The sequence below is a fragment of the Aspergillus ibericus genome (assembly GCF_003184845.1).
Source record: "Aspergillus ibericus CBS 121593 unplaced genomic scaffold BO80scaffold_7, whole genome shotgun sequence".
Taxonomy (NCBI): Eukaryota; Fungi; Ascomycota; class Eurotiomycetes; order Eurotiales; family Aspergillaceae; genus Aspergillus; species Aspergillus ibericus.
In genome coordinates, this window is record NW_020292105.1 from 785348 (window position 1) to 805127 (window position 19780).

A 19780-nucleotide genomic window follows, 5' to 3' on the forward strand; every position below is an offset into this window, starting at 1 on the left:
ATCGATTCGGGTGGAAGCCAGGGTGCATGTGTAACCGGGCCTAACACGAGGTGACCACAGGGTAGCTGCGCTATATGCACGATCCTGCTGCAGCCCCAGGCCCTGGCCCGGGGGAGTCCCCTGGCCCGGTGTTGGGATCACGCCAGGGGTCTCGCATGTCCCTACCAGATGACTCCTCGTCCGCGTGGTCATATCCTGGCGGGATGCCCCCTAGTGATGAGGGGTCCCTGGCGGAGGAGATTGTGGTACCTGAATCCCTTCTGGCAGCAGCCTCTCTCAGGCAAGTTTGGAATCCGGCGTCCCCGCGACACTGGACGCAGCAGCCGATTGCCCCCATCCCGGAGGAGGAGATCTCAGTACTCAAACGAAGACCGCCGAGCTCCAGCTGGCCAGCCACTGCAGTGCATCCGGGAGATGTTCGACGACGACAAGCCAGTGATTCGTCGCGAGCGCTGGAGGAAGGCAGAGGGATGATCTACCCGGTCCTGGAGGACCAGGTGATGGAGGAACCCCGGCCTGGGCCAAACAGTGTCCAGGGGCTACAGGACACGGAATCCGAAACACAAGGCTCTAGTAGCATATTGGGGGACCAGCCTCCTCCGGCCTTCGAGAGACGAAGGCTCAGTTATCTCAGCCAAGTATCGCCATCCCCGGTTCACCAATCGGTCCGCCGGGTGGTAGAACGAGCTCGGGATAGCAGCATTGGAACCCTCTATAACCGGGCCAATCTGGTCAAGATCAAACATGAACGCCGGTATTGGGTCCAGCTGGTGATTGAATATGGAACGTACACCCTTTATGCCGCATTCGTGTATTTTGTGCTGGTGGGGATGCCCCTGTGGAAAGGAGCCGTCTACTGGCTTTACTGGTTGATGCGCCACAAGTTCGTCTTCCAGGGGGGCTGGGCCATTGTCATCAGCCTGGTGATCTTGTAGGTCCCCTCGGTGTGCAGCCCTCAAAGAAAGATCACTCATGCGTGTGCCTTCCCTCCCAGCTACTCGTTCTCGCCTCTCCTGACCACGTTTGAAAGCGATGCCCCTGACGCCGAGTTCTATCAGAGTCGCCGCATCAGCCCAACAGCTCCTGACACGGCGCTACTCATTCCATGTTTCAAAGCTGCCGGGGTGATTGGGGAAACCCTCGCAGCCGCGGTGAAGATCTTTCCACCTTCTCACATCTACGTGATTGCGAACGGCGACTCTCCGACTCCGCTCGACAACACCGAGGAGATCTGCCGTCCGTATGGAGTCAACCACATCTGGAGCCCGGTCGGATCCAAGATCATTGCGTTATTCGTTGGGTCCTACGTTACCAAGCACTTCCGCTACGTCCTCCTTATCGATGATGACTGCATTCTGCCACCGCACTTCCCTGTGGTCATTTCCCGGCTGACCGACTCGGTCCGCTGTATTGGCTACACGATCAAGGCTGTCGCTGCGGATTCGTCCCTGGGAACGTACTGCCAACAGGCCCAGGATCTGGAGTATAAACTCGCCGGGTTGCAGCGCACCTTCGCGGGACGCATCGGCAGCGCAACTTTTCCCCACGGAGCCATCTCGCTCTGGGAACGTTCCTTCCTGCGGGAAACCCTGCAGGATCATCCTGGGTTCTCCATCAGTGAGGATTGGTTCCTGGGGAATAGTTGTCGCCGACTGGGAGGGCGAATCCAGATGTGCAGTTCGGTGTTTGTGGAAACCCACGCACCCCCCTCGTTTTTGTTTGCTAGTGGGCGAAGTCGGGGTGGGTTTGGAGAGACGACCGTTTTCAAGCAGCGGTTTATGCGGTGGAATTTCTTTGTCGTCAATGGCATGCGATACAACCTGGCCTATATCCTGCGGTCGTGGAACCTGGGCAAGTGGGAGATTGGGGCAAAGATCTTTGTCCTGCAGGAAGTAGGTTCCCTAGCAGATACTTTCCCGGGATTCCTTGCTAACTGGTATGATGGCATCAGCTGTACGAGACTGTTCTGACCATCTTTGCCCCCTTCGTCCTACCGATTTCCTTGATTGTGCGCCCGAACTTTTGCGCGGTCCTCCTGGTGGCCACGTTGGCACTCTACCTGGCCAACGCCATCATCTTCAACGAGATCCACCTGCGCCTGAAACAGGAGCGAGTCAGCTGGAAAATTGTCTTATTCTACTATGTACGTCTCTGCCTCGGCCCTCTGCCAATGACCCGTGTTAACCGACAGCAGATGCCCTACAAGATCATCATCGCCTTTATCAACGTCGGCAGCAATTACTGGTCCCTGTATAAATACGCCAAGTACTTTGCTCAACGACGCCCCAAGCTGACGGAGGACCACAAAGCCGTGGGACTGGTGCTGAAACTGGAGGAGAGCGCCCAGAGCCAGGCGGCGGGCTCCACGGGGCTGGGACGGAGTCTGACGGTGCGGTCGGTAGGCGTCCGACGGACCAGCAGTGTGCCTGGGACGGAGCGATCTCGTACCCGATGGTCCGATCAAAGTTATGCCGAGGAGGCCCCCGCATACAATGTCGTCGAACCCTATGTATAGACTTCCGGCCGTAACCTAATGGTAGATAGATTGGTTTCCGTTCCGTTCACCGCACATGAAAAGGTTCCTTTAAGTTTGGTGGAACCCGCCAAGCGAACCATCCAAACCCTATCCTTCCATCCCAAAGGATATCATATCATATATCCTTCCTCACTACTAGCGAAGATCAAGACTCAGGTCATCACCAACCACGCTGACGCTGTAGTCACATTCCTCCTCCCATCTGACCTCCTCCCCCATCCCCAAACCTTGGAATATATCGGGCGTCCCTCCCGCTGTGGATCCCCTCACTGGCATGTTGGCATGCAAATGACGTAGGAAGCCCCCCCCCCCTTCCCTCTGACGGTTCCTGACAGGTTGCACCCGAACATTCCACTCGGGATTGTATCCCCGCCAATCATGGTGGAGATTTCTGGGACTCGGAATTCTTGTGCAAACCCCTCGATTTCGGGATTTGGTCTGATGATCGAGGATGGCGTTGGATGTAGAAGTGTCTTGTGTCTTGGGATATGTTTGGTTGGTGATTGTGGGGTGATGGGTTAATGGGTGTTAGGATGGGGTGGTGGAGATGATGAAGGGGAATTATGGGGAAGGGGGTGGTGGATGGGTTTAATGGGTATCGATTTCAGAGCTGCGGTTGTTATCGGGGGCCATGTGGGGGGAGATTAGAATATATATAGTATCAATTCTGTGAGATGTAATATATATTCACTGACTTTGGATTTGGATATAGCTGAATGGAACTGTAAGAGCATTCATCCGGTGCTGATTAGTGATGGAGAGCGAGCGCTGGCTTAGGGGCGTGCCGTCAGCTAGGCAAGATACTAGGGATTCACAGATCGTGGACGGCCTTGTAGCGGTGTTCGGTGTTCGGCACAAAGAGTGTACTGCAGGTTGCAGCGGATGTAATTTGGTATCAGCGATAGCAGCGCCTTGTATCGAATGTATCCCATGAGAACATTATCCTCGCCGTAGTCAATCCAGGCCGTCTTCTGCTGTCATCGGATATGCTCCGAGGATGCAGGCCGGCCAGTTGTCCTTGTATCCCTTCTTTGTCTTACCCCGCACCGTGCAGTCATTGATCCTCCCCAGCTGCAGGAATACGAATGCAATGCTTCCAGCATCTCTCGGTTGGAGGGCCTCGAGACGAGGAGTGCAACATCTGGGGAGGGGTATTTCTGCTGCTGCTTCCCTTCACTTGGGACAGTATCCCTCGCCATACTCATCCATCATGCGTCTCCTTAACAAAGTCGCGCTCGTTACTGGTGCCTCCTCGGGTATTGGACGGGCCATCGCCCTGCGATATGCCCGCGAAGGCGCCAAGGTCGCCTGCGCGGACATTACTCCGACGGCTCGCTCTCCTGTGCATAAGGAACTGGACATCACCACCCACGAGGCCATCACCCAACAGGGCGGGAAGGCGTTCTACGTCCAGACCGATGTCGGTGATGAGGCGCAGATGGAGAACGCAGTGTTGCAGACGGTGAAGGAATTTGGTCGGTTGGACATGTATGTCCTGACCACCTACCCACTCATTAACCCCAAATTGACTGAGGATAGAATGGTCAACAACGCCGGAGTCTCTCTCGAATCCCGTCACCCCGCCCGGATCCACGAAACCACCAACGAACTGTTCGACACTACCATGCGGATCAACACGCGCTCGGTCTTCCTGGGGAGCAAGTACGCCATCACGCAGATGCTGAAGCAGGACCCGCATGCCTCGGGTGACCGGGGATGGATCATCAACCTGTCGTCGATTCTGGGGATTGTGGCGGCGACCGAGAATCGTGTGTTTTCCCTTTTCTTTCATTCGTTTCGGTATGTTTCTGGTATGTTGTGACCATGCTGAGATAAATAGCATCCTACTGCGCCTCCAAAGGGGCTGTGAGTAATCTCACTCGCCAGGTGGCGTTGGATTATGCGCGGGATCGCATCCATGCCAATGCGATTTGTCCGGGTTGTAAGTTCATAGCGAATCTGTGACGATGTGAGTACTGATTGGCATCTGTAGATACCCAAACGGCCATCTATGAAGAGACCACCCAGTATATGCATACGGCGGAGGACCTGCAGCGACGACACCCCTTCAATGGGCCGGGATTGCCAGATGACATTGCCCGCGTGGCAGTAGTGCTGGCGAGTGAAGATGCCAGCTGGATGACAGGAGCGGTAGTCCCGGTCGATGGGGGGTATACAGCGCGGTGATGTTGGCGATTACATGCGTTTGATCGTTTAGTAGCCTGCGATGATGACATCATCTAGGTTATATTACTCTGCAGGAACAAGAAGCTTGATCGGCGTGATGGATAAGGCTGAGACATGGAGATGTGTGATTACCCGATATAGCAGTCAATGGCATGAACAGCCATCCAGATGGGTAGCCAGATACGATACAAAGTTTGTTCCCAAATCCCACTACATGCTCTCTGATTGCAGCGGACTTTTTTCTTCGAACCTTGTTGGGAATGTGGTGTCTCAGACCGGACGAATGCAGGTATCGTTCTGGATGAAGTTTCATGTCTCAGGCGGGACCGAATTTTGTTGAAATTGACCCCCGCTAAGCAACCGCTTCGAAAGTATCCGGAAAATTCTTCAATCCGGAGAAATCCCATCCGGCTGGGGGTGAACGGATATGGCCTGCAGGGAGTGGAGTTCGCCTCCGGGGCAGCAGCCTCCCCATTTTCTGACGGTGCCTGAATCAGTGAATGGAGCAAGTCTTGCACCTCGGTCAATCGAATCAGGACTGTCCGATTAGAGGCGGAATAAACATGAGCTAATGATCAGTCATTTGAGGCAGTCATGAAAAGCGATAACTGCAACGAACTTCTAGAAGGGACACCGGACTCCCCCCGAGCCAGGCCGGCCGCACCAATCAGCGCTCGGCGGAACCGCGGCTATTCGCGGGCAGCGGCAGGGCCAAGCGGGAGGGGGTCTTTCTGTTACTTAATTTCAACCTCTCTCAACCCTCATTGGTCCAAAACTTTTAAAAAAAACTGCAGCGGAGTGGGGCGGCGGCGCGCGGATCGTCCACATCGCGATGCTGGTTTTGCGGGCAATTGCTGATTGCGGTGCACCGCGGCCTCAACGGGCAACCACACCCGGCCCCAAATGTAGCAGCCGCGCCTGCTTCTGCTTCTTTTTCTTCTTCTTCTTCTTCTTCTTCTCCTCCTTCTCCTTCTCCTCTCCGGCTTGTCTTCTTCTCGTCCATCTCCCCGACCTTGTCGACGGTAGCACATCTGCAGAGGCACAGGCAGCGGAGCACCGGATCGTCTTACGACCCCACCCGTGAGAATTTTCTGTATCAGCTTTCTCCTCCGTCTTCTTTCCGGCTGCTGCGGCTGCTCTCGTGTCCCTCTGCCACGCGACATCACCCGATATACCCAATCACCATGCGCTTGGACGGCGTTGCCCCCCCGCCGGATGCGGTCGAGACCAAACCTCGCGACGAGAAGGATGATGACCTCGAGGACCTCAAGGCGGTCGGAAACACCCCGGAGGTGGACGCCTTTGGTGACGAGGCCAACGCGGAGGTCAAGTACAAGACCCTGAAGTGGTGGTATGTATAGTCGCCCCTGCAGATGACAACGCAAGCTAATGATGTTAGGCAATGTGGAATGTGTATGTGATCTCGGGTATCTCTCGGAACCAGAAGCATACTGACCAGCTTAGTCATGATCGCAGAATCGGTGTCGCTGGGAGTCTTGTCGCTGCCGGCCACCATGACGGCCCTGGGACTGGTTCCGTAAGTCCCATCTGTCTCGTTGTTGCCCCAGCTGAACTAACGAGGTAGTTCTCTCATCCTGATCATCGGCCTCGGTATCCTCGCGCTCTACACCGGCTACGTCATCGGCCAGTTCCGTGAACGACACCCCTACATCCACAACCTCGCCGATGCGGGCGAGATCCTCATGGGCGCCTTTGGGCGCGAGCTGTTTGGACTCGGCCAGATTCTCTTCTCCATCTTCATCATGGGGAGCCACATCGTCACCTTTACCGTCATGATGAACACCATCACCGACCACGGTACTTGCTCCATCGTATTCAGTATTGTGGCGTTTGTCATCTGTCTGGTCCTCTCGCTGCCTCGCACTATCAAGAACTTGACCTACATCTCCACAGCCTGTAAGTCCCCCCCCCCTCTTCTGTTCCCGGTGGTGGTGGCGCTGACGGATCAGCTTTCCTGAGTATCTTTTCCGCGGTAATGATCACCATGATTGGGGTTGGCGTGCAGTACAAGGGCGGTGAGAACATTAGCATTACCACCGACACGACCCTGTACACGGCCTTTAGCGGTGTCACCCAGATCATGTTCGCGTACTGTGCCCACGTCGCCTTCTTCGGCTTGATCGCCGAGATGGAGGAGCCCAAGGACTTCCCCAAGGCCCTGTGTCTGCTGCAGGCCTTTGAGATCTGTCTGTACGTGGTGGCGGCCATTGTGATCTACTACTACGTGGGCAACGGCGTAGCCTCTCCAGCCCTCGGCTCGGCTGGGCCAGTCCTCAAGAAAGTGGCGTACGGCATGGCTATTCCCACGGTACGTGACGTTGACTCCTGCTGGAGATGCTCCTACTGATGACGTGTAGATTATCGGCGCGGGTGTGGTGAATGGACACGTCGGTCTCAAGTACATCTACGTGCGTCTCTTCCGGAACTCCGGGCGTATGCACAAGAACGACTGGATCTCGGTGGGCTCGTGGCTCGCCATTGGCGTGACCTGCTGGGTGATTGCCTGGATCATCGCCGAGGGCATTCCGTCCTTCAGCAACCTGGTCAGCTTGATCAGCTCGCTGTTTGCGAGTTGGTTCAGTTTCGGACTGCCGGGAGCGTACTGGCTGCACATGAACTACGGCCAATGGTGGTCCAGCCCGAGGAAGTCCGCGTTGACCATCCTCAACATGGTGATCTTTGCCATTGGTGGCGCGATGGTAAGTTTTCTTTGCCCGGTCTTGTGACGATTGCTGATGAGTTTAGTGTGGTCTTGGTCTGTATGCATCCGGCAAGGCGATCCACGATGATTCGTCCCGGAGCAGCTTTTCCTGTGCCAACAATGCGTAGACGGTGATGAAAATAACATGAGCAGACGACTAATGGTGCGAGGAGATTTAATGTATATAAGAGCAAGCCATAAATAGTATCTTTATAATGTGCGGAGCACATCATCATCTGTCTGATTATCCCGTCTGCACTGCATTCAGCTCATGGATTTCCCCGTTGTGGTTGATATTCATGGATATACGCCCCCTTAAGATTGTGCGTCTGTCCTTGGTTCCGCGAATGGGAAATCAGACTGGTCCAACGTGCCGTCATGCAGCATCACATGAGAGAGCATCTCAGCACTTGAATCGCACATACAAGCTACCGAACTCGACAACAGACCAACAAATTGAATTCTAACCCAAAGGGTTGGTGAATCAACAAAGCAGCAGAACTTTTCCCGTCCCATGTCCCTCTCGGCTTCTAGACTTCCACCGCACCGCCCCCGACCCATGGGTCCGCGGTGCTACATGCATCCGCATCCGTCCATACAAGCCTTCCCTTTCTCACTTCTCCAATTCTAATCCCGATCCCAATTCCAATTCCCGTATCCATTCCAAGACACAGCCTTGGATATCCCCCCGTCGTAAGGCCTCGTAGATTACCAAGATCCACGAGCCGATGGTTTTTTTTGTCTCCTCGATCCCTTTCCTCGCTTTGGTCGATGGAGGAGGAGGAGGAGGAGGAGGTGGTGGGATGATCAATCCTCCCTCGATGAAAGGGGACTTGTAGGTCTTTCCGCACGGGATTATATAGCGTTTTGGTCCCCGCGCCGAGAAGGTCCGCTGTGTGAGGGTGGTTGAGGAATTGAGCTGCGGTGGTGTGATAGGTTTCTCGGAGGAGGGTGGTTGTCTGGGTTGTCCAGGTTTGGATGTCTGTTAGGTGTATTTCTGTTGCTGTGGTGGTGGTGGTGGTGGCGGTGGTGGTGGTGGTGGTGGTAGGGTTGATGAGAGGGTTGTCGGTGCTGGAGTTGAGTTCCGTGTGGAGTTGGGTCGAGGCCAGAGTCAGGTCCTCGAGCTGCGGCCCGAGCCATTGCGGCGCGCTGCGCCAGGCGTAGCGGTCTTGGATGAGACCCGGACTGGTGCGGGATTTGGGGAGGGGCTCGGTTGCCAGGTGGGAGCCTTGGAGGAGGGTGAGGATGTTGGCGGCGCTTTCGATTTGGCCCCGGTGTGGACGGGTGGCGTGGATGAACGGGTGGAAGGATTCGGCGGTGCCGGTTAGGGCTTCGACGCCGAGGGCGGTTAGCGCTTGGGAGGTGACGGCGAGGAGATGGGCGTCGTTGCAGAGCTAGACTGGCGACGGCGGTGCTGACGGCGGTACCGTTTAAGAGGCCGAGTCCCTCTTTGGGACCCATGGTCCGCCGGGGGAGGTTGGCGGCCTGGAGAGCGTCACGGGCCGGCATGATGCGGGGGGCGGGGTTCATCCCCCACCCGCACGTAGATGTCGGGACTGCCCTCGATGGTGCCGGCAATGTACGACATCGGCGTCAGGTCGCCCGAGGCGGAGATGGAACCGCGGAGGGGGCCGATCGGGGTGATGCGGTGGGCGAGTAGTTGGAGGAGGCTGTTGAGCATGGGGATGCTGACGGCGCTGTGGCCCCGGACGTTGGCGTTGGCGCGTACCGCGATGGAGGCGCGCACCCAGGCCGAGGGCATCGAGTGGGACCCCGGATGCTCGGGGGTTCCATGCTCGTCTTTGTCGACAGCGACGAGGATGCCGGCTTGGGTATGCTGCAGCAGAGCAGCTTGCAGGGAGGTGGCCTGGTCGGGTGCGCGAATCCGCGCTGCCGCCAAAGCCAGCGAGGGGTTGGCCTTGAGGTCCTGCAGCCGGGCCCAGGTACGATAGGTGGCTGCGAGATGGCTGTTGGGGGAGAGCTGCGACATGGTGTACTGATGATACTATGGTACTGATAGTAGTGGTAGTAATGATAGCGATAATAGAACTGACGGTGGTGAAGACGATGCCAATGACCGAGATCGCCAGTTGCAAGCTTGTATTTATCCCTGCTCAGCTGGTATAGATCGGCGATATGTCGCTGTGAGTCCGAGCATCGCTGTCGGACTTTGACCAATACATCAATGGCTGAACCTATTTCCCCTTGAAACGTGAGAACCGTGTAGGTGGGTAGCACTCCGACTGGAGGAAGAAAGTGCATGGTACCGCTTGGGAGGGCATGCAGAGGCCGCTGCCGGCGATAGCAGGGAGCAGTCCTGACCACCGCGGTTGAGATGTGGTGGCAGTGAGCAGACGAGAGAATGGTAATATGATACTCGCCACGATCATGACATCAGCTGGATATCTCGCACCGATTTGGACTGTATTCCTCGATGGGTGAAGAGACGGATGGAAGGTATGGGAGGTGCTTTGCCGGGGAGGGGGTTAGGGTTTGTTGACGGGCAGCGGGCGGAGGAAGGGAGTGTGCTGAGGCCCAGCTGAAGATCGCGATGAGTCTGCAAGGAAATCCATACAGATGATGGAGGAGATCGTACGACCATGCTGCGATGATCATGCCTGATGCCACGATGGCTTCAAGAAGCGGTGGGCCTTGGAGATGAAGGCACGGGATGAGGGGGATGTGATGCGGATGAGCCCGGCTGCATGGCCCAGTTTTGCTTTTGTTGCATACCATCCATCCACATTCCTTTTCTCATGCTTGATCCCCGTCGTTCTCTCAGTTCTCACCACCTCACCATGCAATCCTCGACATCCCCCTTTCCCCCCGTGGAGATCCCTCCGGTTGACCTCTGGACCCTGCTCTTTGAGCGTCCCGACCGACCGTTTCCTCCCTCTCATCGTATGCTAGCCCATCTCTCAAAAATAGAAGAGAGGTACTGACCCGAACAGCTCTCTTCATCGACGCGTCGTCCGGCCGCAGCCTGTCCTTCCAGCAGATCCGTCAGGGGGCCCTCCACTTCGGCCAAGCACTCCAGACGCACTGGAACTGGCAGCCCGGGGATGTCCTGGTGGTCTTTGCCCCGAATGCCATCGAGGTCCCCCCCGTGGTCTGGGGTACACTGGCCGTAGGGGGCGTGGTGTGCCCCGTCAACCCCAGCTACCGCGCCGGCGAGCTGGTGCATCCCTTGACTGATGCCCGCGCCCGAGCCATTGTCACCACCACCGCCCAGGCTCCCGTCGTGTACGAGGCTGTGGCTCGCTCCGGGCTGTCGCGCGATCGCGTCCTCCTGCTCGACCAGCCGTCGCCATTCTGGCTGGCAGGAGAGGCAAGCGAGGCAACCCCCGCGCACACGCCTCCCGTGCAGCATCCCGACCAGGAGCTGGCCTTCCTGGTGTACTCGTCCGGCACCACCGGTCTCCCCAAAGGCGTCATGCTGTCACATCGCAACATGATCGCCAATTTGCTGCAGAACGCCGCCGTCGACCAAGGCCAGCTGACCTGGGACCGCGATCGGGCCCTGGGCGTGCTGCCGTTCTTCCACATCTATGGCATCACGTACCTGCTCAACTACACCGTCTACTCGGGCGTCCCGCTCTATGTCTTGCCGCGCTTCCAGTTCGCCCCCTTTTGCGACACTATCCAGCGCCATCGCATCACCTACGCCTATGCCGTGCCTCCGGTCATCCTGGAGCTGGTCTCCAACACCCGCACCGCGCAGTATGATCTCTCGTCCCTGCGCCTGATCGTCTCCGCCGCGGCGCCGCTGGCCCTCGAGCTGATCCATGCCGCCCGCCACCAGCTGCGTCTCCCCGTGCGCCAGGCTTATGGCATGAGCGAGTGCGCTCCGTGCACCCACCTCCAGGTCTGTCCCGTGCCCTCATCATCCGAGTGAGCGTCACTAACGCATCCAGACCTGGCCCGAAGCCATCTCGCATCCCGGGTCCGCTGGCCGCCTCCTCCCCAACATGACCGCCAAGTTTGCTCCCATCGAGGGCGAAACCGGTCGCGCCAAGGAGCTCTGGGTCAAGGGCCCCAACGTGTTCCTGGGCTACCTCAACAACCCCCGGGCCAATGCCGACTCCTTCTCCGACGACGGGTACTACAAGACCGGCGATGTCGGCTATGACGATGACCAGGGCCACTTTTATCTTACCGATCGCCTCAAGGAACTCATCAAGTACAACGGCTTTCAAGTCGCCCCCGCCGAGCTGGAGGCCATTGCTCTTGGGCATCCGGCGGTGGCGGACGTGGCGGTCACGGGCGTGCCGAGCGGACAGGCGGGCACCGAACTGCCCCGGGCTTATGTCGTCCTGGCCCAAGGGCATGCCGCAGACGCAAAGACGACCGAGGCGATTGTCGAGTTCGTCGCGGAGCGAGTAATCGGCTATAAGAAGCTCCGGGGCGGCGTGCATTTCGTCCCGAGTATCCCGCGGAATGCGTCCGGCAAGATTCTCCGGCGCGAGCTGAAGCGCTGGCACCGCGAGGCCAAGCTGTAGTCCGGGATTTCTAGTTTTGTATAGAGATGAGAATCTTATGATGATACACTTGATGAGACTAAGTGGAATAGCGTTAGAAGTCTGCTGGATAAAGACGTATTTTATTGGTATAGTGGTTGTCGAGATTCGTTATACCCCCAAGTCTGCCAGGGCCTCGTCCACGGTGGCCCACCACAGGCTGACCTTTTCCTCCGTGGCCTGGCCCCGTGGCGACACCTCGACAACGGCCCGGACGTGGTTGACGGCCTTCTGCATGGCCTCCTGGCGCTCATTCAGCTTCATCTCCTCCAGCACGTGGCCCGCCCCCTTGGCCCGACAGATCTCCGCAAAGACCTCCTCCAGGTGATTCCGCTCCGCCTTGTCCTCGGCCGCGTACCGGTAATTCCATGCAAACGCCCGCACCGGGTTCCATCGCGGCGCCGGCACCACACTCGAGAACTCCCAGTCGAGCACGGCGGTGATGGGACACTCCGGATCCGTCGGGTCGCACATGATGTTGGCGAAATGGAGGTCCTTGTGTGCCAGCACATACGTAACCCGGTTCAGCTCCGCCTGATGCTCCGGGGATTCCAGCGCCGCGATCAACTGCCGTAAACGGGGGATGCGATCGCGGTGGGCTGCGAGCGAGGGATGCACTTCCATCGCGTGAATGTACCGCTCCAAACAGGCGACGTTGTATGCCGTATAGCTAGCGTAACCATCCGATTTGAATGGGTTCAGCGATTCCAAGGTTTGCTTGTCCGCCCAATAGGTAGCAATATCCGGCGCCTGCCAATAGGTCTCCTCGATCGGCGGCCCCGACGCGATCTCGCCGTCGCGGATCGTCAATCCGCCCACGTAGCCGTCCGTCCAGGGGTGGGCGTGTAGCTCGATCAGATAGTCGGTCAATTGTTTCACCATCTTGGTTTTGCTCTCCATACTCAGCGTCGGATACACTTTCTCCACGCTCACCCCAGGCGCCTTCTCCAGAAGTGTAAACTCGTGTCCGATCGGGTTGTCCTCGGTCGCGGAGTATCGCACCACCGCCGGAACAGGGATGTGGGTGTTTTGGCGCACCCAGGTCATCACTGCGACTTCATTGAGGGTCTTGATCGTGGGTAGTTGGCGTCCGGACACGCGGAGGACGAGAATGACAGATCCATCCGGTTCACGGCGGGCGGGGATCGAGACCGCCGTGTCGGGGCTGAAGTGGATGAGGTAGATGGTGTGGAAGGCGGCGGATACTTGTAGGGGTTCGACGAGGGTCGGTCGGGGAAGGTCCAGGGAGAGGATCAATTCGGTGATAAGGTCTGCGGGGAGGGCAGGGGCCAGGTAGTTGTTTGCGGTGGTCATGGTGGAGGTTGATGGCGGTGGTGTGGCTGCCTGGTTCATGTGAGGGGAAGGGGAGGTTGTTGCTCGCACTCGGTGCCCAGGTTAGCTAGAACGTGGCCCTCCATGTTGTCTTATAGACGGTTCATGAAGCGGTTTCACTATCATGAAGACAGAAGATGATTATGACTGATGATGCGATGCAGAATGACTCATGGTGAATCATGGCGCGGCGTGAGGCTAAATGGAGGCTAAGATGCTGGTCGTCAGCAGCCAGGCCGACACCGACGCTGGCGCCGACGGAGCTCCTGGCGATAAGCTTATCTTCTCGGCTGTCATGACTCGATTGGAGGAAGGTGATAAGTCGCTTATTTGATGATAGAATGACACCTGACGCGGATAATTTACCCTGTGGGTTTGTGGAATCGATGGGAACTGGAACTTGGAAGGGGGTTGTTGGAGCTTCCCCTCATCTCAGCGCGGTGGCACGTGGTAAGGCAACTCATGCCTAAGGCATGCATAAAGCCTCAGGCAGACATCGAAACAATCAATTCATCGCACATATGCAGTCTACCCAGTGGCACAGTTAAGCTTGATGGCTGGATAAATAGGAATTTCGCTGAGATCTAGCCTCAGATATCACTCTTGTACTGAAGTTTCTCGGCGTCAATTCAACCGATTGCCCTTTCCCCCCAGTATCGAACCCGATGCGGAGCACAAATATATCAACGATCATCTATGAGGCACCATTTCTTCGCCGCTCAACTGAATCTCTCGACCTCACCCTTCCATCGCGAAATACCCTCAACATCAAGCTCTCGATGCTTCGTTTCCTCAACCTCTTCATCAGAATCATCATCAAATGGGTCAACCATCCACGCATGCCTCTGCCTCCGCCGAATCGCATCCACATCCCCCGAACCATCATCCAACCAGATGCCATCATCGTAGCCTCGGTGCCAATTAAACAAGCGCGATGTCGCGGCCCATGATTGCTCATCTGCAGGCCTCTGTTCGGATTCGGGGTACGGCATCCTGGTCTGTTAGCATACTGGTTGGGGTGGTTACTACGGTGGCTTACTCATTTGCATGCTCTGTAGAATAGGACTGGTGTATACCGTCAATATGCACAGGTGTAAGATAATGCGTTGCACTGGCTGGTACTTGTTTCCCAGAGGTCAGATTCCAGTATATCCTCCATGAACGAGGTATGTGTATATGTGCAAGGTGCGCTCGAACCTCGAGGCTGAGATTGCTAATGGGGGTAGCACCGAAAGGAGGCGCTGGTGACCATGGAACTGATATCACCGATCGGCAAAAGTAGGATGTTTGGAATTCGTTGGCTCGGGGAGTGATTGGTTCGGGTACGTCACTGGACTCATATGCTATCTGGAGGAAGGATTGGGCTGTGTTGGTCCAAAGCGCGGCGGCCAGGTTGATGGGGGGTAGATTGCGGAAGGTTAACTTGAGGAACGAAGTCGCCTGATGGCTGCATAAGACGCCAGCCCAGAGGATACTCAACTGTGGTTTGATGTTCGTTATTGCATTGAGAAGCTGCTGCAGGTCGACCTCACCCCCTTTTGAGAGGGCTTTCCTCACACCTAGAGATGCAGCTCCCATGAGATTGCAGGGAATAGAAGGATCGAAAAAGACACTGCATAACACCGAGTCCAGAGCATCTTGCGTACAGCTGAGAAACATGCATTTATCGATCGATTGGAAGAGTTGGTGCCAAACCAGTTCCTTCTTCGTCGAAGAGCGCGGGATACCTAAGTTCAGTATAGGAGGAGCGAACTTGGGTGAAGGCGCGTTGCGTGATGTCAAGAACAAAACTGCAGCAAGTCCAATGATCAACTCACCTTCTAGGCCTTCGGACACACAAAAGTCTAGAAGAATATCAAAGGCAAGGGACGAATTGGAAGCAACGGGTGTCCGGTCCCCTCTTCTGATGTCAATCAATAAACGAACCACAGATAAATTAGCATGACTTACCGTTCCTTTTTGTCGTCTTCGCTCCTCAACATCCACGGCGAGTAAAAAACGCCTTGATTCCATTTTACCCGAGCCACCCAGCCGCTCTGAGTCACAATATCCCAGAAACACTCCTCTATCCGCGTATCGTGGTCGAGGAGCATCTGACTTTCCATCCCCGCCAGCTGCATTATCTCCACCCAGCGACTGGAGATGATATACGACCAGGCCAAAACAATATTAGTCAAGTAACCCGCGCGAAGAGGGTTCGCGGAGACTGGGATAGCAACCGGCAGTGGTGTATCAGCCTTGGTCTCATAGGTAGCGGGGGATGGCCGTCCCAGACACTGGTAATAATCAATGGGCTTTTCAGGTTGATCGCAATCCGGATTGTCTGTCGTTTGAATCTGCAAGGTGGAAGTGAGAGTTAGATATGATCGCCGTCCACCCGCGATGTTGATGTCTTTTGGTGGGCTGTGGAGAAATGAGGGAACATCTTGGAGGAGATCCAGAAAAGACTGGATGTAGTATTGGGAAGATTCCGAGCCTGGTGGAGGGGTCGAAGCTGCTGTGCTCCACTGGTCGAACTTGGCTTCGCAGCAACGATTGAATTGTGCGGTGGATGGGCAGATTCCGTCCCCTGGGGCCCAGGTTACATTGTTAGCACTGTCAGATTCATCACTGTCATCGGATTGGTATGCCAATTCAGTGTCCGCGATCCTTCGTTCTTGGGACGGTGGAAGGCTTGCATCTCCATCTCCCATCGTGACTGATGTCAAGGGGAAACGAAGCTGGGTGGAGGGAATGCGCATGACCAAGGCCAGGACAGGCGGTGAAGAGACACGGCCTTACCTACGTATTTGGCTCATGCAATCATTCCTCGACTCCTACGCTACGGTTCTTTGGCAGCAAGGTTGGGAATATCCTCTACCGGAATCAAGTCGATTATGATGTGATTCAATTGACGCTAAAAGTCAGTAATGTCATCCTGTGATCCCACAACAAACTATGTACAAAAGATCCATGTTCAATCTGGTTTATCCGCACCAGTGGCGGTAGATGGTTCGGCGCGAGCATGCACCAGGCCGAATGCGTGGGTTGATCAATCCCCAGGTGGCCTCTTCCCACTCAATGCTTAGGCTTGCGTCGATACTGATACAGATGCCAGTTCTCCGTGACCCACCATTCCGCGACATGCGCCGCGTCGCGCACCCAGTCCACCGCATCGGTGCCATATTCCTTATCCAGGGTCCGGGCCAGGTCGACCAGGTTGAATTCGGTCACCGGGTGCAGCTCATCTGGGTCTTGTTCCACGTTGGTGAATCGCCATTCCACGTCGTCGACGAGCGGGATCACCAGTCGGTAGGCTGGGTGGGCGGCGGAGCGCACCGCCAGCCATGAGCCACCTGTGTTCATTACAGTGAACTGCCAGTTCTGTCGGCCGTCCTGTTCGGGAACCAATTCTCGGATCATGGATTGGCCCTCGTAGATGGAGAGTAGGTCGCGCGCGGCGGAGGTGCTGTTGTCCCCGAGTGATGAGGATTGAATCAACAGGTCGAGAATGGTGGGTACAACCTGCTGGGTGATCACCGGCGTATTGATTTCGATCTGAGGAAGGTGAGGGTGGGCGAATAACATGGGGATGTGGAAGCTGCCGATATGGGGATTGTCATAGGGCGTGACGCCACCGTCGTTGGGGAGCGAAAGACCACTGGCAAGGGTTAGCATGAGCATACATCAAGGTGTTTTCAGGAGATACATACTGATCACCAGCCATCACCAGCAAGGTCTCATCGACGACACCCTTCTCAGTGAGGACATCAATGATCTGTTGCAGCCACTGGTCGATATATCCGATCGTGTTCAGGTACTTGTTGATGTCCTCGTTGGAATTGGTATTCTTAGAGGACACCATGTCCGAGTAGGTATCATTGGGCATGCCCCAGGGGTGGTGCGTCGTGCCCGTCAGATGTGTCAAAAACAGCCGGTGGTGGTTGCGCTCCGCGTCGTCAATCGCGTCACTCACGTAGTCCCGCAACACCATGTCGGGGTATCCATAGTAGTTCACCTCCTTGGACCGCATGGGGAAGTGCGTCGCATTCGGTTTCTCGAGCGACTCTTTGGTCACCACGTCATAGAATCCCAGTTGCGGAGTGAGCCGGTCTTGGTTGTCGTACGTCTCCGTGACGGACTGCATCCAGGCGGAATGCCACGGCCAGGCGCGAAAGTCGGCTTGGTCGATGGCCCGGTTGGTGTCCACGTCATCCTGGTAGTTGAATGCATCTAAAATGTGCGGCATGCAGGGTTGGTAGATGTGATGGTCATATTCCCGGTTGAAATCGGCGACCAAGGGGGTCACGCCGCACACGGTACCGACAAGACTTTTCAGCGTGTAGGTGCCGGTAGTGAAGGCGTTGCGCGCACTGATGCCCCCATAGGACCGTCTTCCATAATCGTGCTCGTTGTCATGGCCGAATCCCGCGTCAAACCCAGTCAGGAACTCGGCGGTGCGGGTCAGGTTGGCGATGCGTTCCTGGACTTCATCCGGGATCTTCTTGTCCTGATACGTTCGTGCAATGCGATTCCACATGAAGGTGTCTTTGCGCAAGGGAAAGACATCACTGCGGGTGCTTTCGAGTTTCACGAGAATGACGTGCTTGATCTTGACGTTCCCGTTGGACAGAGTCTCTTGCAAGGATTCCAACACCGGATTCTGTAGGTTGGACACGTGCAGGGGGTCCTTCTCGGGATCGTAATGCAGCCGGGGCTTGTCGCCTTTCTTCCAATCGTCAAAGCCGGGAAGTCCCTCCTTGGGTAACCAATGCCATTTGGGGGACTTGTTCAACGTGGAACGGCCCTCCAGCCATCCATAGTCGCCTGGCAAGCCACCTGCGCGGACCGGGGAATGGCGATGACCGCCGATAAAGGGAGCCAGGGGAAGAGCTTCGGAAAGGAACATGTATGCGGGATCCCAAGGTCGAACCAGGCGGAGCAGGACGAGGCACAAGAACGGAATCCAGACGGCCATCTTGATAAGGGGCGAATGGCCACGCCTGACGGGGGACACTTCACCATAGGGCTCCAGCAGCTGGATGGACGAGCCATCGTCGCTCTTGTCGTCAAGGTAGTCATCCACGGCAATCTGCTCGTAGACCTCGGGGTCGGGCAGCGGGGCGGTTCTCGGACGGAGCGCCCGGACACCACTCATGCACCGCATCAGACATTTGAAGGGCTGTCCGAGGATAGTGAGGATCCCGCCAACGATCCGGTGTAAAGGAGCTGCCAGGAACCACGCCATGGTGAGAAGAATGCCCTCGACGATTAGGAAGCCGGTTAATCCCGTCAGCAGTGTGCGCATGGCGGCGGCATCGCGGTGGAAGGTGGTGGCCTGTCGCCAGTGGATCTCGGCGCCGGTCACGATATAGAAGGAGGTATTTGCGGCGGTCATTCCGGACATGATAAGACTGCAGATGTCAGCTTGATCTGCGTCACCCAATTCATACGTCAGCCCGTTGCTTACCTGAAGGGAACAATCACCAGAGCAGACAGTGCTGCCACAGAACGCCAGTGGAATTTGTGTGTGAAGAAGCGGATGAGGAGGGTAAGAATCGCATCCTGGAAGAAAAAGGTGGTGCCCCAGAGCATGAACTTGGGAGGCGGCAGGGAGTGGATGTGAGCGTAGAGATGGAGCAATTTGGCGCCGAAGAGGGCGATAAAGGACACGGTAAAAAAGTAGCGGCGCGTGAACTCCCAGGTATAGTCGAAGAAGTCGCCTGGTGATGTGCGCAGACGCTGCAAGGCGGGGCCGCAGCGACGGAGGGGGTTGAGGAGCTTCATGGTGCAGCAGCAGTGTCACAGGTCACAGTATCTCAGCAGCAGACAGACCGCATGGCACCTCCGATCAGAGTCTACACCCATCGATGAAAGGTGGGTTGGACGGAGATGGCTCACACCGGGATGTTAAACCCGGGATGATGGAAGCAGCCGTCAGAAGGGTGCAGGAGGAGGAGCTGGAACGCGGTCAAAGAGGGGAGAAAGAAGAGGAGAAAAAGGATAGGGACTGAAAGAGAGACGCCATCATGATGATGATGGAGGCCTGAGAGGGGGGAATTGCTTCAGTGCCAGGCAATCACCGAAGAGCCGCAGTCTAGTCTCATTCACAGCCCCGAGACAGCACCATTCGTCGTTAGTCGGGACTAGAGGCAGACAGTTGGACCCCAACCGTCACGGTCCGGTGGCATTTTTGGAACACCACAGGCGAACTCTAATAATAATGAGGGCTGATTCGTCGTGGGCCAGACTAGTAAGATTGCCGGGCATCCAGACTGATTCTTACTACTGGACGAGTTGCACTTGGGTTGGACCCTGAGGGCCCTGGACCCTGATGCCCCACCGCACGCCAGGGTCTTATTGGTGGCCCAGCCCATGCTGAGTAAAATTAGAACCCGCGGCGCACCCGCAGCACCAATCAGACCCGCGATGCCAAGGCCTGCAAACCCTGGGAGTCAGTCTGAGACAGGGGAAATCTTAACATAAATTATCGGTCGTGTGTTCCGG

At 56.4% G+C, this 19780-nt stretch overlaps 8 protein-coding genes across 8 annotated transcripts; 4 read left to right on the plus strand and 4 right to left on the minus strand.

Annotated features, from left to right (window-relative positions):
* Nucleotides 1–155: 155 nt before the first annotated feature.
* BO80DRAFT_462347 (glycosyl transferase) lies at nt 156–2630 on the plus strand (the record flags this gene model as incomplete). The annotated part of the gene is made up of 4 exons (XM_025722505.1): nt 156–931; nt 995–1892; nt 1952–2143; nt 2195–2630. The coding sequence occupies 4 exons, from the start codon at nt 156–158 to the stop codon at nt 2513–2515; spliced, it is 2187 nt and encodes a 728-aa protein (XP_025578561.1). The 3' UTR covers nt 2516–2630.
* Nucleotides 2631–3746: 1116 nt separating this feature from the next.
* Nucleotides 3747–4723, plus strand: BO80DRAFT_452824 (SDR family NAD(P)-dependent oxidoreductase; the record flags this gene model as incomplete). The annotated part of the gene is made up of 4 exons (XM_025721973.1): nt 3747–4024; nt 4076–4305; nt 4377–4478; nt 4530–4723. 4 exons carry the CDS (start codon nt 3747–3749, stop codon nt 4721–4723), a joined length of 804 nt encoding a protein of 267 aa, XP_025578562.1.
* An 881-nt stretch (nt 4724–5604) lies between these two features.
* BO80DRAFT_400638 (putative amino acid transporter) lies at nt 5605–7683 on the plus strand. The gene is made up of 7 exons (XM_025717530.1): nt 5605–6074; nt 6123–6136; nt 6188–6260; nt 6309–6640; nt 6694–7052; nt 7102–7443; nt 7490–7683. The coding sequence occupies exons 1-7, from the start codon at nt 5908–5910 to the stop codon at nt 7571–7573; spliced, it is 1371 nt and encodes a 456-aa protein (XP_025578563.1). The 5' UTR covers nt 5605–5907; the 3' UTR covers nt 7574–7683.
* A 292-nt stretch (nt 7684–7975) lies between these two features.
* Nucleotides 7976–9435, minus strand: BO80DRAFT_432395 (aromatic amino acid ammonia-lyase; the record flags this gene model as incomplete). Its single annotated transcript, XM_025720787.1, has 2 exons — nt 7976–8839; nt 8983–9435. 2 exons carry the CDS (start codon nt 9433–9435, stop codon nt 7976–7978), a joined length of 1317 nt encoding a protein of 438 aa, XP_025578564.1.
* Nucleotides 9436–10194: 759 nt separating this feature from the next.
* Nucleotides 10195–12023, plus strand: BO80DRAFT_422598 (acyl--CoA ligase). Its single transcript, XM_025718859.1, has 3 exons — nt 10195–10346; nt 10397–11310; nt 11360–12023. Exons 1-3 carry the CDS (start codon nt 10244–10246, stop codon nt 11942–11944), a joined length of 1602 nt encoding a protein of 533 aa, XP_025578565.1. The 5' UTR covers nt 10195–10243; the 3' UTR covers nt 11945–12023.
* BO80DRAFT_491439 (phosphotransferase family protein) lies at nt 11955–13276 on the minus strand (the record flags this gene model as incomplete). The annotated part of the gene is made up of 2 exons (XM_025723697.1): nt 11955–12002; nt 12161–13276. 2 exons carry the CDS (start codon nt 13274–13276, stop codon nt 11955–11957), a joined length of 1164 nt encoding a protein of 387 aa, XP_025578566.1.
* Nucleotides 13277–13853: 577 nt separating this feature from the next.
* BO80DRAFT_400647 (uncharacterized protein) lies at nt 13854–15987 on the minus strand (the record flags this gene model as incomplete). The annotated part of the gene is made up of 3 exons (XM_025717531.1): nt 13854–14287; nt 14334–15197; nt 15245–15987. The coding sequence occupies 3 exons, from the start codon at nt 15985–15987 to the stop codon at nt 14014–14016; spliced, it is 1881 nt and encodes a 626-aa protein (XP_025578567.1). The 3' UTR covers nt 13854–14013.
* Nucleotides 15988–16160: 173 nt separating this feature from the next.
* On the minus strand, nt 16161–19408 carry BO80DRAFT_375627 (sulfatase domain protein). The gene is made up of 3 exons (XM_025716632.1): nt 18744–19408; nt 16987–18687; nt 16161–16934 (listed from the first exon to the last, which is right to left on the minus strand). The coding sequence occupies exons 1-3, from the start codon at nt 19058–19060 to the stop codon at nt 16352–16354; spliced, it is 2601 nt and encodes an 866-aa protein (XP_025578568.1). The 5' UTR covers nt 19061–19408; the 3' UTR covers nt 16161–16351.
* Nucleotides 19409–19780: the final 372 nt, after the last annotated feature.